This window comes from Neoarius graeffei, chromosome 23, assembly GCF_027579695.1.
Source record: "Neoarius graeffei isolate fNeoGra1 chromosome 23, fNeoGra1.pri, whole genome shotgun sequence".
Classification (NCBI taxonomy): Eukaryota; Metazoa; Chordata; class Actinopteri; order Siluriformes; family Ariidae; genus Neoarius; species Neoarius graeffei.
Window position 1 is genome coordinate 39,536,674 of NC_083591.1, and position 24,488 is coordinate 39,561,161.

At 40.1% G+C, this 24,488-nt stretch overlaps 1 protein-coding gene across 3 annotated transcripts in view; it reads left to right on the plus strand.

Annotated features, from left to right (window-relative positions):
- The window catches only part of LOC132871713 (semaphorin-4E-like), a 48,084-nt gene extending 24,569 nt beyond the window's left edge, over positions 1–23,515 (plus strand). For 2 of the 3 annotated variants that reach the window (XM_060906144.1, XM_060906143.1), the window contains 7 exons: positions 2,616–2,788; positions 5,706–5,859; positions 6,583–6,805; positions 6,970–7,085; positions 14,292–14,461; positions 15,236–15,288; positions 21,582–23,515. In XM_060906144.1, the coding sequence (XP_060762127.1) occupies positions 2,616–2,788; positions 5,706–5,859; positions 6,583–6,805; positions 6,970–7,085; positions 14,292–14,461; positions 15,236–15,288; positions 21,582–22,177 (1,485 nt within the window). In that variant the 3' untranslated portion in view covers positions 22,178–23,515. The remainder of the gene's footprint in view (positions 1–2,615; positions 2,789–5,705; positions 5,860–6,582; positions 6,806–6,969; positions 7,086–14,291; positions 14,462–15,235; positions 15,289–21,581) is intronic. The other variant, XM_060906145.1, reaches the window with a different exon arrangement.
- The last annotated feature ends 973 nt before the right edge of the window (positions 23,516–24,488 follow it).

The window sequence follows — 24,488 nt, forward strand, 5'->3', positions numbered from 1 at the left end:
TTCTAGAAACAACCAACCAACCTCAGGTGATGACGAAAAAACTTTGAAAAATGCAATTTCAAAAAAACAGATTTCAATATGTAGTCATTTTTCTCCAAAAGTAAACCAAGATTCTGAAACCAAGTGGAAAAATTCCTTCCTACTTCCACAATTATTAAGAGAGTGATGATGTTTGTCCTTCAGGGTTGAAGATGACCATGACTTCAATTTGGTGGGTGGCGGTTGTGGGTCCAGAGGTGACTGATGAGGCCAATCCAGGCTTTGAAGATACGCCCACATGTTGGGCACGCGTGGGTAGGTGCTGTAGTGGGGGTGGCGATAGTTCAAGCTTTCCACACAGCTAATTTCTTCTGGGCTTCTGTGATGAGTTTCACCTCTGTTGCACATGCGCCACTGGTGAGTTTTGCTTGCCATGGTGGATGATCCTGAGCAAGCAACTCACAGGAGTTGAGGTCAATTTCTTGGGTTTTGAGGGACACTTTGAGATTGTCACCTTCACTATCTTATTTATTTTCTTATTTATTGTATTTGTTGACCGCTGAGTGGGATCCCCGCCAGCCATGGTGTGCTGGCCAGGGTGAGGTGAAGCAGGCTATATTTGGGGCACTTTTTCTAACCCCTTCCTCCATGAAGGTGAGCAGAGCGAATCCTAAACAGGGCTGCTCAGACACACGGGGCTGCCGAACTCCGCTGCTGCTTCGTTCCAGCAGAGAGCGACCCTATGCCCTGGGCCATCTACGTGCAGGTTCATGACTACAGCTTCCAGTGTTTCTGCACCTGCTGCTTCGCCACTTGCCCATTGTCACAGGACTTGAATTTGAATTTGAAGTTCAGACTTGGTCATGACTTGGATTAGCGTGAGGGAGAGTTGTGCAGCCATCAGCTTTGTTCTCTTGTCCCAACCTGACTGGGTCCAGGAGCAAGACAGAATCAAGATGGCTGGAGCTAGGTTGGGATACAGCGGCTGGCCAACAGTGTTCTACGTGGTGCCCTGTTCCCTGATCGTGCTCCACAAATGCTTTGCTTAAGAGAGTAAGTAGCAGCCAGGTGTTTCTAAAGAAATGCACAAGTTTTGTTAATCATCAAGAAATGTATCTACCTCTATAAATGCAGAAATTTTGACAGTTTGGAGTTCTGGAGCACTCAGATGTGTGTCTGTGTCATGCCAAGAAGAAAGATCATCAGCCTTGACTTCAGCGAAGCAATTGTTTCTGCTTATCAATCTGGGAAGGGTTATAAGGCCATCTCCAAACAATTTGAAATTCACCATTCTCCAGTAAGAAAAATTGTTTACATAATGAGAGCTTCAATTTTTCCAGGAGTGGACATCCCATCAATTTCAGACTGAATAATGCTGAGATACTTTTTTTTTTTTTGAGGTATAACAAAAATCCAAGAGCTACATCATATGACCTACAGGCCTTTGTAAGCACATTAATCATTCATGTTCATGACAGCACAATCAGAAATAACAAGTATGGCTTTCATTGAAGGGTGAATCAGAAAAAGTCACTTCTCTCCAAAAAGAATGTGGTAGCATGACTTAGTTTTACAGAATTACATATTTAAAAAAATAATTTTAAAAACTTCTGGAACAGTATACTTTGGACTGATGAGCCCAATGTAGAGATGTTTGGTCATCATGGACAGCGCCATGTTCGGTGAAAACCAAGCACAGCATATGGCCACAAAAACCTCCTACCTACTGTCAAACATGGTGGTAGGGGTTGCATGTTATACCAGAATATTCTTGAGATGAATGTGAAGCCATCTCAGCAGGTAAAGCTGGGCCAAAAATTTACTCAAAATCCCAAGCACACCAGCAAATCAACAATAGTACATGTCACAACATGTTGTCCAAGAACAGTTGTACATGTTACTAAATTATGGGGTGTACTTTATTTTTTGTACCTGGTTTCTGAATGTTGGTTTATGTTTTGAAAAAAAAATGACAACATATTGAAATCTGTTGTGTATTTTTGTTGTCACCTGAGGTTATTTGTTTGTTTATATGATTGGTGAGGACCTCACAATTGTTATTTCAGCCCTGATTAATAAAAACGTAGACTCGGTACATGAGCTAACAGACACCCACAGTTGGCTTTTGGATAGCCATACATGTCACAAATTGAGTCATTTATGTTTTGAACTCATGATCTCCTGATGATTGAATTCTACACTTCGCTCCACATAAGAGCACCATCTATGTTCATTTCAATCAGCAAGACCACTTCCAACTTGCCTTCACTGAAAAAAACCCACATCTTGGCAAGTGAAAATATCTTGAATATGGGAAAATTGATAAAATATTTCTACTTTGAGATCATTATAAATCAAATATAATAAGATTCAGCCTGCCTTTGATATTTTCATAGATCACTGGAATATGTTTTTCTTATTCTCTTGGCAGATAATTTTGCTTATTTTGAAAAATAAATGCCTAAAATGTTAAGTATTATCTGCCCATAGAACAATACTTTTCCAATAAATATTTGGTTACATTTTATCATTGGAAATACTAAATAAATATGACCAGAGTCACTTGCGAAGTTTTTTTTTTTTTTTTTGCAGCATTGTAGCAATTATTCTCATTCTCTCTGATCTCTCCTTTCTAGGGGGATATGGGAGGAGAGCGGACATTGCAGAAGAAGTGGACTTCATTCCTAAAGGCTCGTCTGGACTGTCCTGTCCCTCAAAGCAAATTGCCTTTAATTATACAGGATGTTTTCCTCTTCTGTTCAGGCCCCTGGAGAACCTGTGTGTTCTATGGAGTCTTCACTCCTCAGACGTGAGTATAGTTCAGTTCAAACATGACAAAAGAGTAGGTTTGAATAACTGCAATGAAGACCCTGCAAACAAATCACCATTATAAGACAATTATTGGTGATATATGTAAATTTCAATCACGATTATGGTTTTATACCAGTCCAACAATGCACATAGCACTCAAACCCTAAAATGGAGGACTTGAACATTACCACTTGTATTAGATCAGCCTAAGCTTGATGTAGGGCCAAGGTGATTAGGACACATGGATAAGCTAATAAGCTTTTAACTGTTATTTCTAGTGATTTATGGTTTGCCATTAACTTCAGAATTGCACACTGTATTCCTAATTTGCAATGTGTTCTCTTTTAAATTGCAGTAGCCTTTCATTTCTAATTTAATAACTACATTTGATTTGTTAAATGTAATAGTAGATATGTAATAGCTTATATGTGTACCATATACCCATAATGTACCCGTACACCAAAGGGTACCATACATATACAACTCCAATTCCAAAAAAGTTTGGACACTGTGTAAAACATCAATAAAAACAGAATGTGAAGATTTGCAAATCATGGAAACCCTGTATGTCATTGAAGACAGAACAAAGACAGCATATTAAATGTTGAAACTGAGAAATGTTATTGTTTACACACACACAAACACATTTTGAATTTGATGTCAGCAACACATTTCAGAAAAGTTGGGAGGGGGCAACAAAAGACTAAAAAAGTTGTCATGCTAAAAAAATAATTTGTTTAATTGGCAACAGGTCAATAACATCCATCTATCCATCCATCCATCCATCCATCCATCCATCCATCCATCCATCCATTATCCATAACTGCTTATCCTGTGCAGGGTAGTGGGCAAGCTGGAGCCTATCCCAGCTGACTATGGGCGAGAGGCAGGGTACACCCTGGACAAGTTGCCAGATCATCGCAGGGGGTCAGTAACATGACTGGGTATAAAAAGAGCATCCCAGCAAGGCTGAGTCTCTCAGAAGTAAAGATGGGGAGGGGTTCACCGCTCTGTGAAAGACTGCATGGGCAAACAGTGCAACAATTTAAGAATAGTGTTCCTCAGTATAAAATTGCAAAGAATTTGGGGATCACACCATCAATGGTACATCATATCATTAAAAGATTCAGAGAATCCGAAGAAATCTCTGTATGCAAGAGACAAGGCTGAAAACTGGCATTGGATGCCTGTGATCTTCAGGCCCTCAGGCGACACTGCATTAAAAGCAGACACGTGTCTGTAGTGGGAATCACTGTATGGGCTCAGGAACACTTCAGAAAACCATCATCTGTGAAAACAGTTCATTACTGCATCCACAAATGCAAGTTAAAATCAGATATAAACAATATCCAGAAACACCGCCACCTTTTCTGTGCCCGAGCTCTTTTACGATGGACTGAGGTGAAGTGGAAAATTGTCCTGAGGCCTGATGAATCAAAATTAGAAATTCTTTTTAGAAATCATGGACACTGCATCCTCCAGGCTAAAGAGGAGAGCGACCATCCAGCTTGTTATCAGTGCACAGTTCAAAAGCCAGCATCTGTGATGGTATGAGGGTGCATTAGTGCAGATGACATGGGTAGCTTGTACATCTGGGAAGGCATCATTAATGCTGAATGATATATACACGTTTCAGAGCAATATGCTGCCATCCGGACAAAATCTTTTTCAGGGAAGGCCTTCCTTCTTTCAGTATTACAATGCCAAACCGCTTTCTACACATATTAAAACTGCATGGCTCTGTAGTAAAGCAATCCGGGTGCTAAACTGGCCTGCTTGCAGTCCAGACCTGTCTCCCATTTAAAATGTTTGGTGCATTATAAAGTGCAAAATATGACAAAGGAGACCCCGAACTGTTGAGCAACTGAAATTGTATATCGGGCAAGAATGGGACAACATTTCTCTTTCAAAACTACAGCAATTGGTCTCCTCAGTTCCCAAAACATTTACAGAGTGTAAACAGTATACAGTGGTAAACATGCCCCTGTCCCAACTTTTTTGAAATGTGTTGCTGACATCAAATTCAAAACGAGCATATATTTTAAAAAAAAAACATAAAATTTATCAGTTTCAACATTTGATATGTTGTCTTTGTACCATTTCCAGTGAAACATAGGGTTTGCAAATTATCACATTGTTTTTATTTACAGTTTAGAGTTCAAAGACATGCGGTTAGGTTAACATGGGGCAGCCATGGCCTGAGGTTGGGTTGAAGTGCCCTTGAGCAAGGGCACCTAACCCACAACTGTTCCCCAGGCACTGTAGCATAGCTGCCCACTGCTCTGGGTATGTGTGCGCGCTCATTGCTCACTTGGATGTGTGTGTGTGTTCACTGCTTCAGATGGGTTAAATGCAGAGGTTAAATTTTACTGTGTGCTTAAGTCTGTGCTTGAGTGTACGTGCGACTGATTCAGCATCCCAACTTTTTTTTATAATTGGGGTACACATTCACACACTCATTCACATCTATGGGCAATTTAGTGTAGCCACTCTGTGTACTGTCATGTTTTTGGGAACTGGGAGGAAACAGAAAAGCAAACGAAATCTCCACACAAACTGTAACCCGTGTACAGTACCCTGGTGCTGTGAAATGGGCATGCCGCACCACTTTGCTGTCTTTATATTGTGTACACCAGTATATATTAAATACTGATCCTCATAATATGCAGTATGTGAAATTTATTATTTGGTTTACAACACAGTCAAATGAAATCCTGTCAGTCAAATTCAGTCATGGATATAATTGCCTTAGATACTGCTTTATTTTTGTGTAAAGTATTTTCACTACAGTGTTGTACTATGAACTTGTGTAGAAAATAATCATAACTCTAGCAGAAACCCAACACTTAATTAGAAGTAGTTTTATTAAGCTCCATCCTAACACACTCATTTCATTGCTGTGATTTGATTGACAGGAGCACATCGCAGTACTCTGCAGTGTGTGCCTATGGGATACAAGACACCAGGAAAGTGTTCTCTGAAGGCAAATTCAAAACACTGTATAATGTTAATTCCATTTCAAAATGGGTGACGTACAATGGAGAAGTGCCTGACCCCCGTCCTGGAGCTGTAAGTTCAACACTTATCAAGTAATTCTGCAGCAGTCATTTTTACGTTAACCGTGATGAAGGAAAAAGGATTTTAAAGGGGCCGATTCCCCTTTCCCAGAATCTTGTTTGGTGTTTTTGTTTTGAATGCACGTGACCCATTTAAATAACCATACAAAAACGGAATGGATCGCTTAAAAGAATTAAAAACATAGATACTTTGATAAAATATCTTCGGTTTCACATTCAAACTTAAGACCTATGGCCTAAGATGTCACCAAATTGTTGCGGATTGTTACAGATTATTTTTTGAATATCATTAGCATGGAAAATGGATACTCGCTACTCGGTACAGAGGATTCTGGGAAGGGTGAGCCAGTCTCTTTAATTATGTCAGAATATAATAAAGAGAATTATACCACAGCTGAACGCTCGCTTTTGATTCATCAGAAGGTGTTGATTAATTTTCTATAACAGTGTGGCTCGGACAATAGTTCTAGTTGCAAGAGTTATATTAATGCTCCTGTTAACATTTCCTTATAAATACATGGGGCTTGCATGGAGTATGACATTTGAATTGGTTTATTTTCTGTCCAAAAATACACTAATACAACTTGCATTTGTACTGCCTTTCTTCACACAGAAAGTGTTCCATATAAAAGTCTAGATACGCCAAAGTAACAAGCTGAATAATGCTAGCTGTTGCACTGTCTGTGTGTGTGTGTGTGTGTGTGTGTGTGTGTAGTGTATTAACAATAACGCAAGGCAGAAAGGGTTTTCCAAGTCCGTGCATTTGCCTGATAAAACCCTTCAGTTTGTCAGAGACAAGCCTCTGATGGATCAGGCAGTGACTCCGTCCTCTCACCGGCCCCTACTGGTGAAGAAAGGAGCTGCATTTACACGTATAGTGGTGGCCAGCACTACTGCCCTGGATGGGAGCAGCCATCAGGTCATGTTTATTGGCACAGGTAATCATTTAGTGTACGGTTTACATCATTTATAAAAAAAAAAATAAATAGATCAATTTTATGGGTTACATAAGTCTAAGCAAAACACATTTAAATACATCCAGGACAGCGAATTGTAGTGCTTGCTCACATAAGCATTCACAAATAAAACGTGTTTGTAACAGCAAGCGGTTCAGTGCTGAAAGCAGTCGACTATAATGGAGAGATGGTGATCATAGAGGAGATGCAGCTCTTTAATCATTCTGACCCAGTGAAGATACTGCGCCTCTCCACCACCACGGTAAGCCTCAGAATATTTACATTCGATTTTCTCCTCCCTGAAGCTACGCCAAAAGTTTATTGGTTATACAGTCACATGAAAAAATAAGTACATCACATGGAAATTGTCGACTTTTCTCAACATATTTAAACAAGCAAATATTTCACCCTTTTGAGACAGTGACTACAGATAAAAGTAGTATACTTGAACAAAACAACAAGGAAAATCAGCTCTTTCCATCATTTATTCAACAAGAATATCAATAGATGTAATATTCTTCTGTGGAGAAAGTAAGTACACCCTTGGTTTCAGAAGCTTCTATTGCCCCTTTAACAGAAATAATGTCTCGTAGGCATTTTGCATACTTGTCCACCATTGACATCTGACATTGGCTTGCTGAAATTTTTTTGACCATTCTTCCATGCAAAATGCCTTCAGTTGCAAGATGTTTGAGGGTTTTCTCACATGTACTTCTATTTTCAAATCTCCACACATTTCATTGGGGTTCAAATCTGGGCTTTGACTAGGCCATTTCATAACCCTCCATTTCTTCTTTTTGAAACATTCCTTAGTGGGACTTGCTCGTGTGCTGAGGATCACCATCATGTTGAAAGGTCCACCTCTGGTTCAACTTTTGAACAGATGATCTCGTATTATTTTCAGGCACTCTTTGATATGATTCAGAATTTATAGTTGAATCAATGAATGCAAGCTTCCAAGTCCCTCAGGCAGTGAAGCAACCCTAAATCATAACATTTCCATCACCATGCTTCACAGTTGGTATGAGGTTCTTGTCCTGAAAAGCCCTCTTTGGTCTGTACCACACGTGTACTTTTAATGTGGCCAAACATCTCTACCTTTGATTCATTTGTCCAGAGCATATTATTCCAAAAGGCCTGGGCTTTGCCTATATGTTCACTGGCAAACTATAGTCTTTGTTTAACATTCCTTTAAGGTCAAATTTGTCTAAGCTATTTCTGATTGTAGATGTATGCACTTTCACATCAACAGTTGCAAGAGTTACTTGCAGATCTAGTGATGAAATATTGGGGTTCTTGGAGACTTCGTTTAGCATTGAACAGTTTGCTCTTGAGCTGAATTTGCTGGTGTAGCCAGCCCTGGACAAATTGTCAGTTGTTTGAAATCTACGCCACTCAGAGATGATTTTCCTCACAGTGGAATGATTTCTCCTCTCATCTCATCTCATTATCTCTAGCCGTTTTATCCTGTTCTACAGGGTCGCAGGCAAGCTGGAGCCTATCCCAGCTGACTACGGGCGAAAGGCGGGGTACACCCTGGACAAGTTGCCAGGTCATCACAGGGCTGACACATAGGCACAGACAACCATTCACACTCACATTCACACCTACGGTCAACTTAGTCACTTAACCTAACCTGCATGTCTTTGGACTGTGGGGGAAACCGGAGCACCCAGAGGAAACCCACGCGGACACGGGGAGAACATGCAAACTCCGCACAGAAAGGCCCTCGCCGGCCCCGGGGCTTGAACCCGGACCTTCTTGCTGTGAGGCGACAGCGCTAACCACTACACCACCGTGCCGCCCGTGAAATGATTTATTTCTAATAATTTAGAGATCTTTTTAAATCCCTTGCCAGATTCATAGGCATCCACAACCCTTTTTTCTGAGGTTCTTAGATAACTTTAGATGGTGGCATGATGACATCACACACTTTAATAGCAAAGAGAACGCCAGACCCTACATATCATGTATAAATAAGACAGGTTCCACCTGCATCTCCATCTGCAGCACGTTCCAATCAGTGGCACCTAAACTGGAACACTGGAGTCTAACTTTATGGACATGAAGGTGTGATAAATGTAGGGGTGTACTTACTTTTTCCAGTGTGCCCTTATTTTTTTTTTACTTTTTTTTTATTTAAATTCTGAAAATGACTACAAAATGTTCATTTTATGTGTCATTTGTCTGCACCACACATGTGTATGCTTACTGTGGCCAAACATCTCTACCTTTGATTCATTTGTCCAGAGCACATTATTCCAAAAGGCCTGGATTGTTTTTTTTTTTTAAAGCTATCACCTTTATCTATAGGCGTTGTACCAAAGCGAGTGAAATGTTTGCTTGTTTAAATATGTTGAGAAAAGTCAACAGTTTCCATGGGAGGTACTTTTTTTTCTCCCCACATGACTATATATAAGCGGTCTGTGAAACTGGGTGCAGTTCCAGTAACTGATCCCTGGTCAACCTAAATAAGGTGACTCATTTCAGGACTACCGTAGATGTTGGTTAAAGTGGTTCAGTTGTCATGCTACGTTCCTGTTTTAATGTTCATACAGTGGGGATGGGGAAATTCCCCCAGTGCCTTCTGGTTGTACAGGGCAAAGAAAGAGGCTATTTTTTTGGTATATAAGTGAGCAACTTCACCTTGCCTCAATCTTGTAAAAAAAAATAATAATCTCATCTCATTATCTCTAGCCGCTTTATCCTTCTACAGGGTCGCAGGCAAGCTGGAGCCTATCCCAGCTGACTACGGGCGAGAGGCGGGGTACACCCTGGACAAGTCGCCAGGTCATCACAGGGCTGACACATAGACACAGACAACCATTCACACTCACATTCACACCTACGGTCAATTTAGAGTCACCAGTTAACCTAACCTGCATGTCTTTGGACTGTGGGGGAAACCGGAGCACCCGGAGGAAACCCACGCGGACACAGGGAGAACGTGCAAACTCCGCACAGAAAGGCCCTCGCCGGCCCCGGGGCTCGAACCCAGGACCTTCTTGCTGTGAGGCGACAGCGCTAACCACTACACCACCGTGCCGCCCTAAAAATAATAATAATAATTAAAAATAAAAACTAGTTACATTTGTTGTGAATTTTCTTTAAGTTAGTTTTGTCAAACATTTTACACCTATTACCGATGTCGGATGTTTATGACCCCTAAGAAATGTAAGATTATGACTTAGCCACCAGCTTTTCACATCATTCTTTCACTCAGACTTCACTTTTGACGCTAACCTTTCTTGCTAGCAGCTGTGAATGATCAACAAGTCATATTAGATGCATACATGCCCAACTTAGGGTGGTTATATATATATCCAGTGGAAAGCCATTGAAGGCTTAGAGCAAACTTTCTTGAAGCTTGGCTAATTTCGAAATTTGGAATTTATTTCAACTCCATTCACAAATATTTGTCTTAGCTGAGCTCTAAGCCAAAGTGAACAGTGCTATTCGCAAGTTATTAGCCAGGCTGCTAATAACTCAATGCTAAGAAACATATGTAGCTGCCCCCCCCTTTTTTTAGACACAGCCACATAGATAATTCTCAATAAACTGTATCGCCTCTGTATTACAGTATGTAGTATATTGACTAAACAGGTTAAAGTGTAACTTCATGCCCAGCTCTGAGTCTGTCTCCACCCACTGTAAAATTTAGAAAAATGCTAAAAAGTCAGCAAGGGTCTGGGAGTGGCTGAGGAGGGATGTGGGGTGGGGATATAGCATAAACTCTTGTGAATCAGTCTCGATCAGCACATGTTTGAAAATGAGCACACTCAAAGGCTGGGCTTGGGGAGGTGGGCTGCCCACCTCTAACTGCAGGGCATTAACATTCTTTTTTTTACAACCCCGATTCCAAAAAAGTTGGGACAAAGTACAAATTGCAAATAAAAACGGAATGCAATAATTTACAAATCTCAAAAACTGATATTGTATTCACAATAGAACATAGACAACATATCAAATGTCGAAAGTGAGACATTTTGAAATTTCATGCCAAATATTGGCTCATTTGAAATTTCATGACAGCAACACATCTCAAAAAAGTTGGGACAGGGGCAATAAGAGGCTGGAAAAGTTAAAGGTACAAAAAAGGAACAGCTGGAGGACCAAATTGCAACTCATTAGGTCAATAGAGATCTTGCAGTCACGTGACCGGAAAGTACACAACCGCCATCTTGTCGGTCAAAAACACAGCTGAATACTGCTGCACTCGTGTACAGAATGGATCAATTTCAACCGACGGACTACACGGCTCATTTTTCTAATGAACAGATAACTAGATATATGTCTAAAATAAACGATCTAAAGATTTGTGACCCTTATGGCTTTCCGGACGGAGTTTTCACGACCGGATTTTGAACTGCCAGCGGAATACCCGGACGTGTATAATTACCTTATCAACTTTCCCTCGCTGTTCAGTGGTGAAGCACTGCGTGCTTATAAATCTCTGGACAGTTATCTTTACAGAAATTCAGGATTTGTCAGCGACTCAGATGTGGCATCTTGTAAACAAGAATCCTCATTGGATGGGTAAGTCACTTAAGTATTGAGTACAGCACTGACCAGCCGATTATAGAATAGAATAAGGTAATTCCAAATCGTCCGTCTTGTTTACATGGATCTGGCGTTGGAGAGGTAGAGGCTTGGCAGTGGAGATTTGAGTGGCTGTTTTCTGAGCTTAGTCAACAGGCTGGCTCTGCAGCCTTGCTTCCGCTCCCGGCGCCGCCTCCTTCACTTTGCTTCCGATAACAATCCATGGAGACCCCGCTGGTCTCGCTATCTCGTCCGGAATGTTTTTTTTTTTTCTTGTCCGGAATGTTGTGCATGCGATGGAAATCGCTACAAACCGTCATTTTCTGCTGGAAACCAATGTCCAGTAAGTCCATACGGTTGTAGTGGATATTGAAGTCCGGTACAGACGAACAACACGCAAAAATACACACAAAAAAACATAAAAAACGTGCACAGGTAGGGAGAGCTTGTAGCCGCAGCCGTTGTAGTAGAATTGTATATAGTAGGGTTTTCCAGAAGAAAAGGTAGAAGTGAAAGCAGAAGTAGAACCAGAAGTAGAAGGCGGAATATGGCGTTTGACCGACACGATGGCGTCTGTCAATCTGGATCGGCTGTGACGTCACATGCAAGTGCTCCATAGGCAATAGGTCATTAACATAACTGGGTATAAAAAGAGCATCTTGGAGTGGCAGCGGCTCTCAGAAGATGGGAAGAGGATCACCAATCCCCCTAATTCTGCGCCGACAAATAGTGGAGCAATATCAGAAAGGAGTTCGACAGTGTAAAATTGCAAAGAGTTTGAACATATCATCTACAGTGCATAATATCATCAAAAGATTCAGAGAATCTGGAAGAATCTCTGTGCGTAAGGGTCAAGGCCGGAAAACCATACTGGGTGCCCGTGATCTTCGGGCCCTTAGACAGCACTGCATCACATACAGGCATGCTTCTGTATTGGAAATCACAAAATGGGCTCAGGAAAATTTCCAGAGAACATTATCTGTGGGCGGCACGGTGGTGTAGTGGTTAGCCTCACAGCAAGAAGGTCCTGGGTTCGAGCCCCGGGGCTGGCGAGGGCCTTTCTGTGTGGAGTTTGCATGTTCTCCCCGTGTCCGCGTGGGTTTCCTCCGGGTGCTCCGGTTTCCCCCACAGTCCAAAGACATGCAGGTTAGGTTAACTGGTGACTCTAAATTGACTGTAGGTGTGAATGTGAGTGTGAATGGTTGTCTGTGTCTATGTGTCAGCCCTGTGATGACCTGGCGACTTGTCCAGGGTGTACCCCGCCTTTCGCCCGTAGTCAGCTGGGATAGGCTCCAGCTTGCCTGCGACCCTGTAGAAGGATAAAGCGGCTAGAGATAATGAGATGAGATGAGACATTATCTGTGAACACAATTCACCGTGCCATCTGCCATTGCCAGCTAAAACTCTATAGTTCAAAGAAGAAGCCGTATCCAAACATGATCCAAAAGCACAGATGTCTTCTCTGGGCCAAGGCTCATTTAAAATGGACTGTGGCAAAGTGGAAAACTGTTCTGTGGTCAGACGAATCAAAATTTGAAGTTCTTTATGGAAATCAGGGACGCCGTGTCATTTGGACTAAAGAGGAGAAGGACGACCCAAGTTGTTATCAGCGCTCAGTTCAGAAGCCTGCATCTCTGATGGTATGGGGTTGCATTAGTGCGTGTGGCATGGGCAGCTTACACATCTGGAAAGACACCATCAATGCTGAAAGGTATATCCAGGTTCTAGAGCAACATATGCTCCCATCCAGACGACGTCTCTTTCAGGGAAGACCTTGCATTTTCCAACATGACAATGCCAAACCACATACTGCATCAATTACAGCATCATGGCTGCGTAGAAGAAGGGTCCGGGTACTGAACTGGCCAGCCTGCAGTCCAGATCTTTCACCCATAGAAAACATTTGGCGCATCATAAAATGGAAGATACGACAAAAAAGACCTAAGACAGTTGAGCAACTAGAATCCTACATTGGACAAGAATGGGTTAACATTCCTATCCCTAAACTTGAGTAACTTGTCTCCTCAGTCCCCAGACGTTTACAGACTGTTGCAAAGAGAAAAGGGGATGTCTCACAGTGGTAAACATGGCCTTGTCCCAACTTTTTTAAGATGTGTTGTTGTCATGAAATTTAAAATCACCTAATTTTTCTCTTTAAATGATACATTTTCTCAGTTTAAACATCTGATATGTCATCTACTGCATGTTCTATTCTGAATAAAATATGGAATTTTGAAACTTCCACATCATTACATTCCGTTTTTATTTACAATTTGTACTTTGTCCCAACTTTTTTAGAATCGGGGTTGTAAATGTATATTTCACGATAGATAAGTCCAAAATGGCTGACTTTATCGGCATCAGCTTTGCATGGTTCAGGATGATTTAAACCAGAAGATGATGTTTTGAGCCATTTTCAACCCTCAAAATGCCGAGTACAGCTCAAAAAACTCATTTAAAGTTTGTAGTAACTCTTATGGACTTGAGCTGCTTTTGAGTTGAATATAAAACTAAAGCCAGTTAGAGACTGCCATGCGCTGTGCATCTATTGGTGTGAGAATCTGATAGGCAAGGCTTTTTTTCCCCCTCACTTTCCAAAATATATTTTTATATATATTTCTCTTATCCTTTTGTTAGTTTTCCAAAACAATATAGAAATACAATTTTCCTCACATTTTAACAATTCTGTAGTGTAGTTTAAGGAACATGCACACCTAAAATATTAATTTTGTGCTATCATCAATCACACTTGCATCGCATAAAGCTGTTATGTTGTTGCTTAATCATGATTCAGTAATTATATGATTATCCCAATACTTATCCAATTCGTGTTACAGTTAATTTAACTGTTCCTATTTCAGCTTGAGATTTGGTTTCAGTTTGATTCTGTTTTAGTTTGACCCACATTCTGGTGCACATATTTTGTCAGGGTCAGCTGTATGCAGGCTCCGAGGCGGCAGTGGTGCAGGTGCCGCTGAGTGCATGTGGCCATTACATCTCCTGTATGGACTGTGTGCTGGCCAGAGACCCGTACTGTGGCTGGGACTTCTCCTCCAACAGCTGCATTGCCATAAACAACACTCACCAAGAGACAAACAGGTACCTAACATACACCACTCGTGTTCTGTAATGTCATGGTGGAAGGAATAAAACATGATGTAGAATGCTGTCATAGGAAAACAGGAATAGGAACAATGGGGTGGTGTGATGCAACCTGAAGTTAATCCTACAAAAGCATTTCCTTAAGAGTCTTATTCCTCCTACATATACCACAGCGATTTGCAAATGATTGCAATTTTTTTATTCATTAGAGAATGACATCATAGTTTTATCCAATTATACAGTAATTACATTTAATGTTGTTTAATGTCCACTAAACAAGCTAGTTCTTGTTATGGTTACAGAAGCTATAGGCAGCTGTTCCTTGTTTAAAAAAAAAAACTGTTAGAGTGCACTGGCACTGGGGACACCTTCCATTAATGTTGAATAATCAAATAAACAATCACCTTAAGAAAAGCATCACTATATCAATTATTAGGGTTTTTTAAATTACATTTCTTTATTCTTTTATGAAATAGATTACGTGGTGCGCCCACCATACAAGTGCCTGTGAATGAGCTGTTACTATAGAAACAGTAGCGTATTAGAATGTAGACATTAATATAAACCGGTGATGTGTCTTGCAGCTAGCACTACTCTCAGTTACTCTTATAGAAAAATTGATCAATTAATCACCTTCTGGATCAAGAATTGAACAGCACTGTGGTATAAAAGATTATATTGACTTTACTAGAGCATATATCTGAAATGGGAATGTTAGATATACTGGATTTTCTCTCATATCTCTGTATTTTTCCTGTATTTCTCCCAAAGTGAGGTGATTCAGAGTCTGAGAGATGGAAATGCCACACATTGTCCTCCAGTCGGTATGTTAACAGATTTATTTATTTTTTATATCCAGGATTACAGCTCATACAGTTTAGTTTAAACTTTATTATACATAGAATACAAAAAGATAAACCTTATTTACATTGGAGCTGTGTTTAGTTAAAGGAATTATGTATATGTACATAAAAAAATATATATATATATACACACACACACACACACACACAAATAAAAATTAACAAGAATTAATAATAATAAAACAAAAATAAGAAACTACTGTATTTATCCTTATAGAAGCGCCCTCCCTATTTGACGTGCCTCCACGATTTTCAGAGCTAGAATAGTATTTACCAACCATTTTCTTCATTTAACAAACTTTAGATCCAACAAACCACAACAGAGACGTTCAATTTCACCGCTGATTTTTTTTTACCGGAAATCGCGTTAGTAAACATGGACAGTATAAAATACGGACATTCACTCTGCTGCGGATATCAATACGGGTGGAGACGTACCTTTTGTTTGCACCACTCTTGTACACGTTTATGGTGAACATTAAATGTTTTTGCAGCCAAGTGTTTGCCTTTCTGCTCTGCCAGTTCTACAACCTTTAACTTAAAACTAGCAGTGAAGGATCGTTTTGAGGACGACATTTTGTTTTGTGAGCTCATAAACATCGACGATGACGTGAATTGTGACGTCACTACAGATAGTTTACTTACCAATGTTATCCTTATAAGCGAGCTGGACATTGTTTAATTGACTTTTTGGGCATATAACTGTATTTTCATGTGTTTCAAAATAAATGTTTTAAATTCCGATGATTTTGTCATGTTCGATTTTTGTCATTTAAGGGTCGAAATCGGCGCTCCCCCTTCATGTTTTGCATCGTGCCCGGGCGCGTTTATTAGGATAAATACGGTACATTAACAATTCTACATAACATCAGATGAAATTATATCGAAGGTCAGATTAGTGCAATACTTAAATATGTACAAAATATGCAGACTAATAATAAACTTTAGATCAATAATTATTAGTAAAAGCCCTCACAGAAAAAGATTTCTTGATACTGTCAAGACTATTAAACAATTTGGCAGCAGAAAAGGAAAAAGAACGAAGGCCAGACTTAGAAGAAACTTTTGACATATGAATACTATTTCTAGATCTAGTGTTATAATTATGTACTTCTGAATTCAAGCAAAAAATATTTGACAAATATGACGGGCAAAAGCCATATAAGCATTTAAATACAATCAAACACATGAAAATTCCACCTGGCGGTTAAACTAACCCAACCAAGACTTCTAAATAATATTTCTGTATGTTCATCTCTGACTTTCTTAAGATAATACGAGCCCCTCTTTTCTGTAGCCGATGCAGTCTTTCAAGACTAGTAAGATCTGCATTAGTCCACACTACATCACAATACTCATATAGAGGCTGGACCAAGGATGTATGCAGCTGTCGACAAGTATCCTCATTCAGATATTTTCTGATTCTACTCAGCAGACTTAGCCGGCATGAAACCTTAGATGCAACAGTGTCTATATGTGAATGCCAGTTCATAACAGAGTCAAATGTCAAACCAAGGTATTTTATGGTGTCAGTGAAGTCCAGTGTAGAAGCAGCAAACAACAGAACAGGTTGGGTACATCTAGCAAGCCCCTGTCTACTACCAAACAGCATTACTTTTGTCTTCTTGCAGTTAACTATAAGTTCATTGTCATTGAACCATTCATTCAGACAATTTAAATCATGCTGGAGAGAAGACTGGATGGTACCAACATCATTGCCAGTGAGGAATAGTGCTGTGTCGTCGGCGTAAATTACAACTTTACTATGCTGGACAACACTCGGCAAGTCATTTTATATAGATAATAAACAATAAAAGACCAAGTACTGATCCCTGTGGAACTCTCAATGTAAGATCGAATTGATCAGACAAAGTTCCGTTGACACAGACAGATTGTGTTTTCTGGCTCAGATAGTTGTCAAGCCACATACCACACCATATATACCAATATTCTCTAGTTTACATTTGAAAAGAGAATGACTTACCATATTGAACGCTTTACTAAGGTCCAAGAAGACTGCACCAATGGCTTTACCATTGTCAAAGTTCTTCAAAATATAATCTGAGACGTCCAAGGAGGCAGTACACGTAGAGTGGTCACGCCTAAAAGCAGACTGATGTACAGAAAGAATCTTATTGGATACCAAGTGATCATAAACCTGTTGATGTACAGCATGTTCTAAAATTTTCATCACAACCGGAAGAACAGAAATGGGCCTGTAATTATTTGCATAAGTCAGATCTCCAGATTTGTGCAATGGAGTAACAATAGCTGATTTCCAGAACTGAGGAAGCTGGCCGATCTTCAGGGACAGAATTGTATATGGAGGTGAGAGGTATGGCCAATATGTCAGCACTAAGCTTTAGATGATGTGTATAGGGACATTTTTAAGACCTGAGGACTTTTTGACTCAAAGAGAAGAAAGTTCTTTCCATACAAAGTCAGGTGATATATTCTTGAAGGCAAAGGCTGGGACATCAGACAAACTGCTGCAAACTACGGATGGACTGCCACTAAGAGAACCAAGAGTACCACGCAGTCAAGATCCAATGGTTGTAAAAAAATTCATTAAAGCAGCGAGCAATACTTGAGTCATCAGTGTATCTCAGAGCTTCATAAACAAGTTCATGCAATGACTGTTTTTCTTCAGAATCAATTTTCTGATTATGGACCAGACCTTAGAAGTGTCATCAGCATTGTCAGAAAGTAAGGTGTTCTAATGATCACGCTTAGCCTCGTTGATAAATTGGGTAACCTTGTTTCTTAGCGTTTTGTAGCAAATCCAGTCATCATAAGACTTTGATCTTACAGCTTTACGCTTTAGTATATCATGACTTTTGATAGCGGTTCTGATTTCTTCAGACATCCAAGGAAGCTGGCTACCACGTACTTGAAGCCTACGTAGAGGAGCATGCTTGTTGCAAAGATCTTCAAGGAAGGTTTCCATACAGAACCAGGCATCGTCAGGGTTATCAAAAAGACTAATGGTATCCCAAGAAACACTCTCAAGATCATTTATAAAGGCAATGGGATCGAAGGTCTTAAAACTATGAGCATTGATCACCTTAGCCTTAGGTCTTGGGACTTTGCAGGTCCTGTTATAATAAATCAAATAATGATCACTGAGGGAGAGATCAAGGGCACCAGAGTTGGATACACGACTAGCGTTGGTAAAAATCAAGTCAATCGTAGTGAAAGAATGTGGTGTGACACGAGTTGGCTCTTTTATGAGTTGTTTTAGGCCAGTATCCTTCATCTTTTTGATAAAATCCTTCCCCTGCTTTGAAGCGGTGTTGCAGTTGAAGTCACCGAACAGAAAGAATTCTGAGGTTTCAAAATCAACACCATTAAGATAATTAAGTAGACTAGAATAGAAGGTAGCAGCGTTAGGAGGGCGATAAACACATCCAATGAGTAGAGGCTTAGATTGAGGAAGCTTGATGTTACAAAGAACTATTTCCAAGTCATTGAAATTAACAGGCAATGAAAGGCAATTGTAAACAAAGCGTTCATGTAAATAGATGGCTGTTCCACTACCATGTCTGCTTCTATCGCGACGCTCCAGTTGATAACAGTCAATAAGGATTTCTTCATTTGATACAGAGTCATCCAGCCAAGTCTCTGATAAGGCTATGACATCAGGACGTGTGTCAAGAAGGGCAAAAAGATGTAATTCTTCAATATTTCTTAGGAGACTATGAATATTCAAATGAACCATTGTAAGTCCCTTTATATGTTTAAAACTAAATCGGTCAACCATGACGAGAAAATTCAATTCAGAGTTTAATGAGTTCATATTATCAGAAATTAAATTATTTGCATCTGCAGCAGTGGCGGCTGGTAGTCTTTCAAACGGAAGGCTGGTCGGTTACGATATTTCCAGATCGTAAAAGAAAAAAGAAAAAACACATCAATTTTGCCCATACTCTTGCCTCTCATCTGGCTGATTGTTGGCAGGGTCACAAACTGTGAAATAACAGGTTCTTTTGGCCCATTAGCCTACTGTCCAATATACATGATGGTGGTGTTTGGGGGGGGGTATATTTTAACATTTTATATTTTAAAATTGTGGCATGTTGTTTAAAAATTGATCATTATTGAAAGCAGCTCTTTGTCAGGAACCTCAGCAGTAACAGCAGAGTGTTCTGGAATAGGCACAAGCACTGACCTTGGGGAGCCAAACATAGAGCTGGGTGCCACACATTTCATTCAATGACACTTTCCCTATATTTTACTTATTTTGACTGAGAAATGTTTTATTGACAATTTTGATAACCCTTCACTTTTAATCCAGGTCTGTAGTGTGAAATGTTCTCGGCTGTGTTTTTGTTTAAAAATGTTTTCCAAATTGTAGCTGTGTTTAATTCATATCCAGAGAAATATATATTCCAATATAATATACTCAGCATAAACATTTTAAATGGATTCTATATTTTTGGTCCATCCATGACATATTACTAAAGTAGCCTATTTACTGTTGTTGATGTGGGTCACATATTATTCCCTACCTTTTTCACCAAGTCAATTTGAGGCGTTGGTCTACCCTGCTCTTTAATTTTAATTTTTTCCTCGAAAGGAAGACTGGCAAATGGCTTCGCCAAAATTAAATCAGCAATGCTTGGCCTCCGTGCGCAGCTTTCTTGCTAGCTGACTAGCCCCCTCAAGTTCAAGTTCAGTCACTCAAATAAACGAAATTTCTGGAACTAAGATAGCAAACTTGACAACACTATACTTTATTTACAATGAAAATATATACAAACTAAAAAAGCTGGTAGAAACCGTATGTAATGAATGAAATCGAAATGTAAGCTGATCTCTTACAATACACCACACCACTTGCGAATCCGCATGGGACTAAACTGAAATTCACCGCTGCCTGTCTAGATTTGAAACGAGTTGTCAATCAAAGAAAATATCCGGCCGCTTTCACCAATCACCAGTCTCGCGGAAAGCTTTGCCATGTCCCTCCCACTGTGAGGCTGGGAGTCTGGTGGGCGGGCGTTTTCGCAGTATTTGTCCAATAACCGTCTTGCATTTTGATATTGAAAACTGCATAGCTCCCAAATGCCATTGAAGTCTACTGAGGTTGGGAGTCCGTGGGCGGGCGTTTTCGCAGTATTTGTCCAATAACCGTCTTGCATTTTGATATTGAAAGCGCATAGCTCCCAAATGCCATTGAAGTCCACTGAGGCTGGGAGTCCGTGGGTGGGCGTTTTCGCAGTATTTGTCCAATAACTGTCTTGCATTTTGATATTGAAAAGCTCATAGCTCCCAAATGCCATTGAAGTCCACTGAGGCTGGGCTGCATCGTGCTGTCACGAGGGGGAAAAACTCACGCACACATTAGGCGAACTGGGGAAAGTTATAACGGAATGATTTCGCACTGTAGTTGGGTTGAGCACATATATTTCTATGATTCTGGATCTGAAATAGCAATGTTATAAGATCGGCTATACAGTAACATAAGCCTAGCGCAATTCATCCTGCACGATGTTCGTCATTTTTAGAGGAGGCTGAGCCTCCCTCGTTGTCTTAGAGCAATCGCCCGTGATCTGCAGATACAAATAACGATGAATCACTCACTGGAGAAAACAGGCATTTGATGCAGAACCAGTCGCTGTCCTGAGTTTGAAATTCAGATATGTACTTTCAATGAAATTCATGCACGCAACCAGAACAAGCAATATGGCATTGAGTTCTCATAATAGTCGAATTACAAGCTCCATATACAGGTTGTCTAACTTTAGGTCCAGGGTTCAAATGAATATCACCAGACAATGACAGCATAGTTGACAACAAATACTTGTATACAGAGACTGTGCCATAGTCAAGAGAACTTCTTCGAAGCCTAAATAAACTTGGCTTCGACTGTACATCTTCAACACCAGTAAGCTTGTTCAGGATTTCTTGACCAAACTGACGCCTGGGACTGCAAAAACTACCACAAAAACACTGTGTACAATTTAACTTTGAACTATAATCCTTGTGGGTCGGCAGTGAATTATGTTTAAAGCTAACAACAGCCCTCTCACCGCAATCGTGGTGGGCGTGATTCTTCCTGTGTCTGTGTATTTACACTAAAATGTTTTAATGAACTTCATTGACTGAAAGGGTGAATATACATGCAGCAGAAGTGTTTTAAGTCCATTCTTACTTTGTCATTAAAATTCAATCTTAATCTCAAGGAGAAAACTAAAAATATAAATGGAGAAAAATTAAGATGACTGAATTATGATGTCATTTTCGTGTTACAGAGAGCACAAAGACCATTAAAAACTTCTACCCGGGTAGTATGGTAGAGCTGCAGTGCCAACCTGGATCAAACCGGGCCCAAGTGAAGTGGCTTGTCAACAATCATCCAGTTAAAAACTCCAACATGCACCACATTCAACAAAACAGCCTGTTGATCCTCAATGCCACAGACAGCGACATGGGCCATTACACCTGCACCTCTGAAGAGACCTCCAATGGCAAAACGTATGTCACCCAAATTATTATGTATGAGCTGAGGCTGGAGGACTTCACGGGGCCTCCTTCAATCCAGCCACTGGTCAAGGAACAGCAGAACACCCTCTTGGCTCTCAAAGTTCTAGTGGTCATCTCAACATTGATGTTATTTACGCTTGTGTCATGGAACGTCTACAAAGGGTATTTTCCCATCCTGAGATACTTCAGTAAAGCTGAGGAAAGACCACAGAGCACATCTGGATGTCAGGAGCCACTGCAAGTAGTAAACAGCAATAAGGCAGCATCAGCAGGGTACAGCAGCAACAGTAATAATAATCATAACAGTATAATTGAATTCCATAATACTGGAAACCAGCATAATGGAGACAAAGTGTTGTTGTGAAGTTTGTTACTGTATTTATATGTCTTATTCTGCAGATCCTCATGGACAAACCCAGTAGAGTACAGTTCCTTAGTTCAAACCACACACTCTGGATTGGTTGGGGTTTTAAAACAGACTGTGAGACTGTGCACCTTTTGCAAGAGTGTATTTCAGAAATTGTTTTGCTGGAACTTAGTGTTATGATGTGCCTTCAGTACTATTTAAAATGCCCTAATGCACTGTAACGGTTTTAAGCACAGCAGGTTTTGTTGCCAATTCAAAAAAATGCCAAGCTGCCAAATTCATTTGAATATGTATGGAAGATTAGATATAAAAATGGACAGGATTATACAATCAAACATATCTATAAGAACAACCAAGAACCGTAAGATCCGACCATAATCCAGATTCCATTAAAAATAAACAAAAATGACTAAAATATTGAGGGAACCTAGTGATGGTGACAGACATGCAACAGCAGAGGTAAGGTGCAAAACAGGTGGTATTTTTATTCACATCTGTGGCTGGAGAGGTGGTGCAGTAGGGAGAACTTGCAGTGGATTTGGCAGTTTGAAGCAGGGGGTGACCAAAGGTGCAGGGTGAAGAGTTGGAGTCTAATTTGGCTGGCTGGCGGCTTTTCCTCCATCCCCGCATAAGAGTGAGTCATCTAAGCTTGAATGTGTTGAGGAGAAACACACAGAGCATTAGATGAGCATGGTGAAGACATGCTCACTCTCTGCAGCGTGCACAGCCCTTACATACCCTGCTGTGAACTCTGGGAGGGTGAATACCTACGCTGTAATTAGTGCCTGCCAGCCGTGTTGTGTTAAACTGCTCCTCCTCTGGTGTGTGCGGCACTGTCTTCAGCCGGTGGTGCTGAACCACTGTTGTCTGCTTTCGGTGCACCGACTGGGGGCGCTGTCTTCTTCAGCACAATGATGGCGCGAGGAGCGCTTCCAAAGGAGGAGACAGCTCTTAACCCACCATCGTTATAATATATTCAGGTCTAGACAGTGCATGAGAATAATACCACCAATAAATGATGTTTTGTGAAGATCTCAGTGCACACCTGGAGCCCACGCATGTCTTTTCAGATAGGATACAACAATATTTATCTCAAAATTCATGCCAAAAAGCATATTTGGCACATCCAGACCTCTACGTTGTGCTTTTAAAATGTGTCCTGTTCAAACTTGCAGCTGCCTTGAGGTTTGACACTCTGCTGCCAACACAGTAACTCACTGAAGCTTGCAGAACTTTACACCTCTCTTATTGCTCATTGTGTATAACTGTTTTTTTTTAATTCTAACATTCTGTGCAGAATTGTTTTCACATTAAAATAAACTGTCTTGTGTGTGATTCTGTTATATCTTTGGTGTGCAGAACCATGATTCTCAGTGTATATGATGTGACCTGTAAGAAAATTCAAAGTGCAAAGCTTTATATTCTGATGAGGTTTCATTAAAAGGATGCTGCTCTTTCATGTGTCATTAACTGATCATTGGATATGGAATACGATGTCAATTGTAAAATGTGACATGTAGCATAATCTATAAATTACACAAGGAAAAGCAACATCTATTTAACCAAACCTCTTCAATTATAATCCGTCTTACAAAGGCAGCAAGAACAATTTAAGAATTTAACAATTTCCTTTATTGTTAAATTATAGAAAGAAACACTGGAATATGATAATTTGAGAATAGGTAAACCAATTAGAACTAAAATACCAGAAAACACAGAATTTGCTTTTCCATCACTTCCAGTACAAGGTCTGATATTCTCATTCGTTTGCCCAGTCCTTTCAAAATACTTTTGTTCTCATGAGGCTTGGTGTAAAGTTAATGATTACATGGTTACAAACACCATGGTTCTGCATCCATGGCTCAAGACATAAGAAGACTTAAGAATCCACATAGCAATTTATACTTAAATACAACATTTGTCATCTAACCGTTTATCTTCAAACTTGAGCCTCAAAAGAAAAAACATGGAATTAGAAGGGGTGTCCAAACTCTTGCCTGGTACTGTAAGTAACGGATAAGATACAGCAAGCTGGTCATTGTTGAGAAATAATCTCCGGCAAAGTGATGCAGGACCACAACACAAAGGTGAAAGGTCTTGAATCACCCTGAAGGGGTTTATTTAGCAATAGTAACCGGCTCCGTATAATATCCCGCTCATTATATGGCTACTTATGAAAGAAATCAATAAGTTGACACAAAAAAAATATGTAAAATCTTATTTTTCCTGCTGTTGACGTGGTCCATAGCAATAGTATGTTATACAGAAATTACAGACTGTAGAATGGTCTATTATGGCAATTAGAATT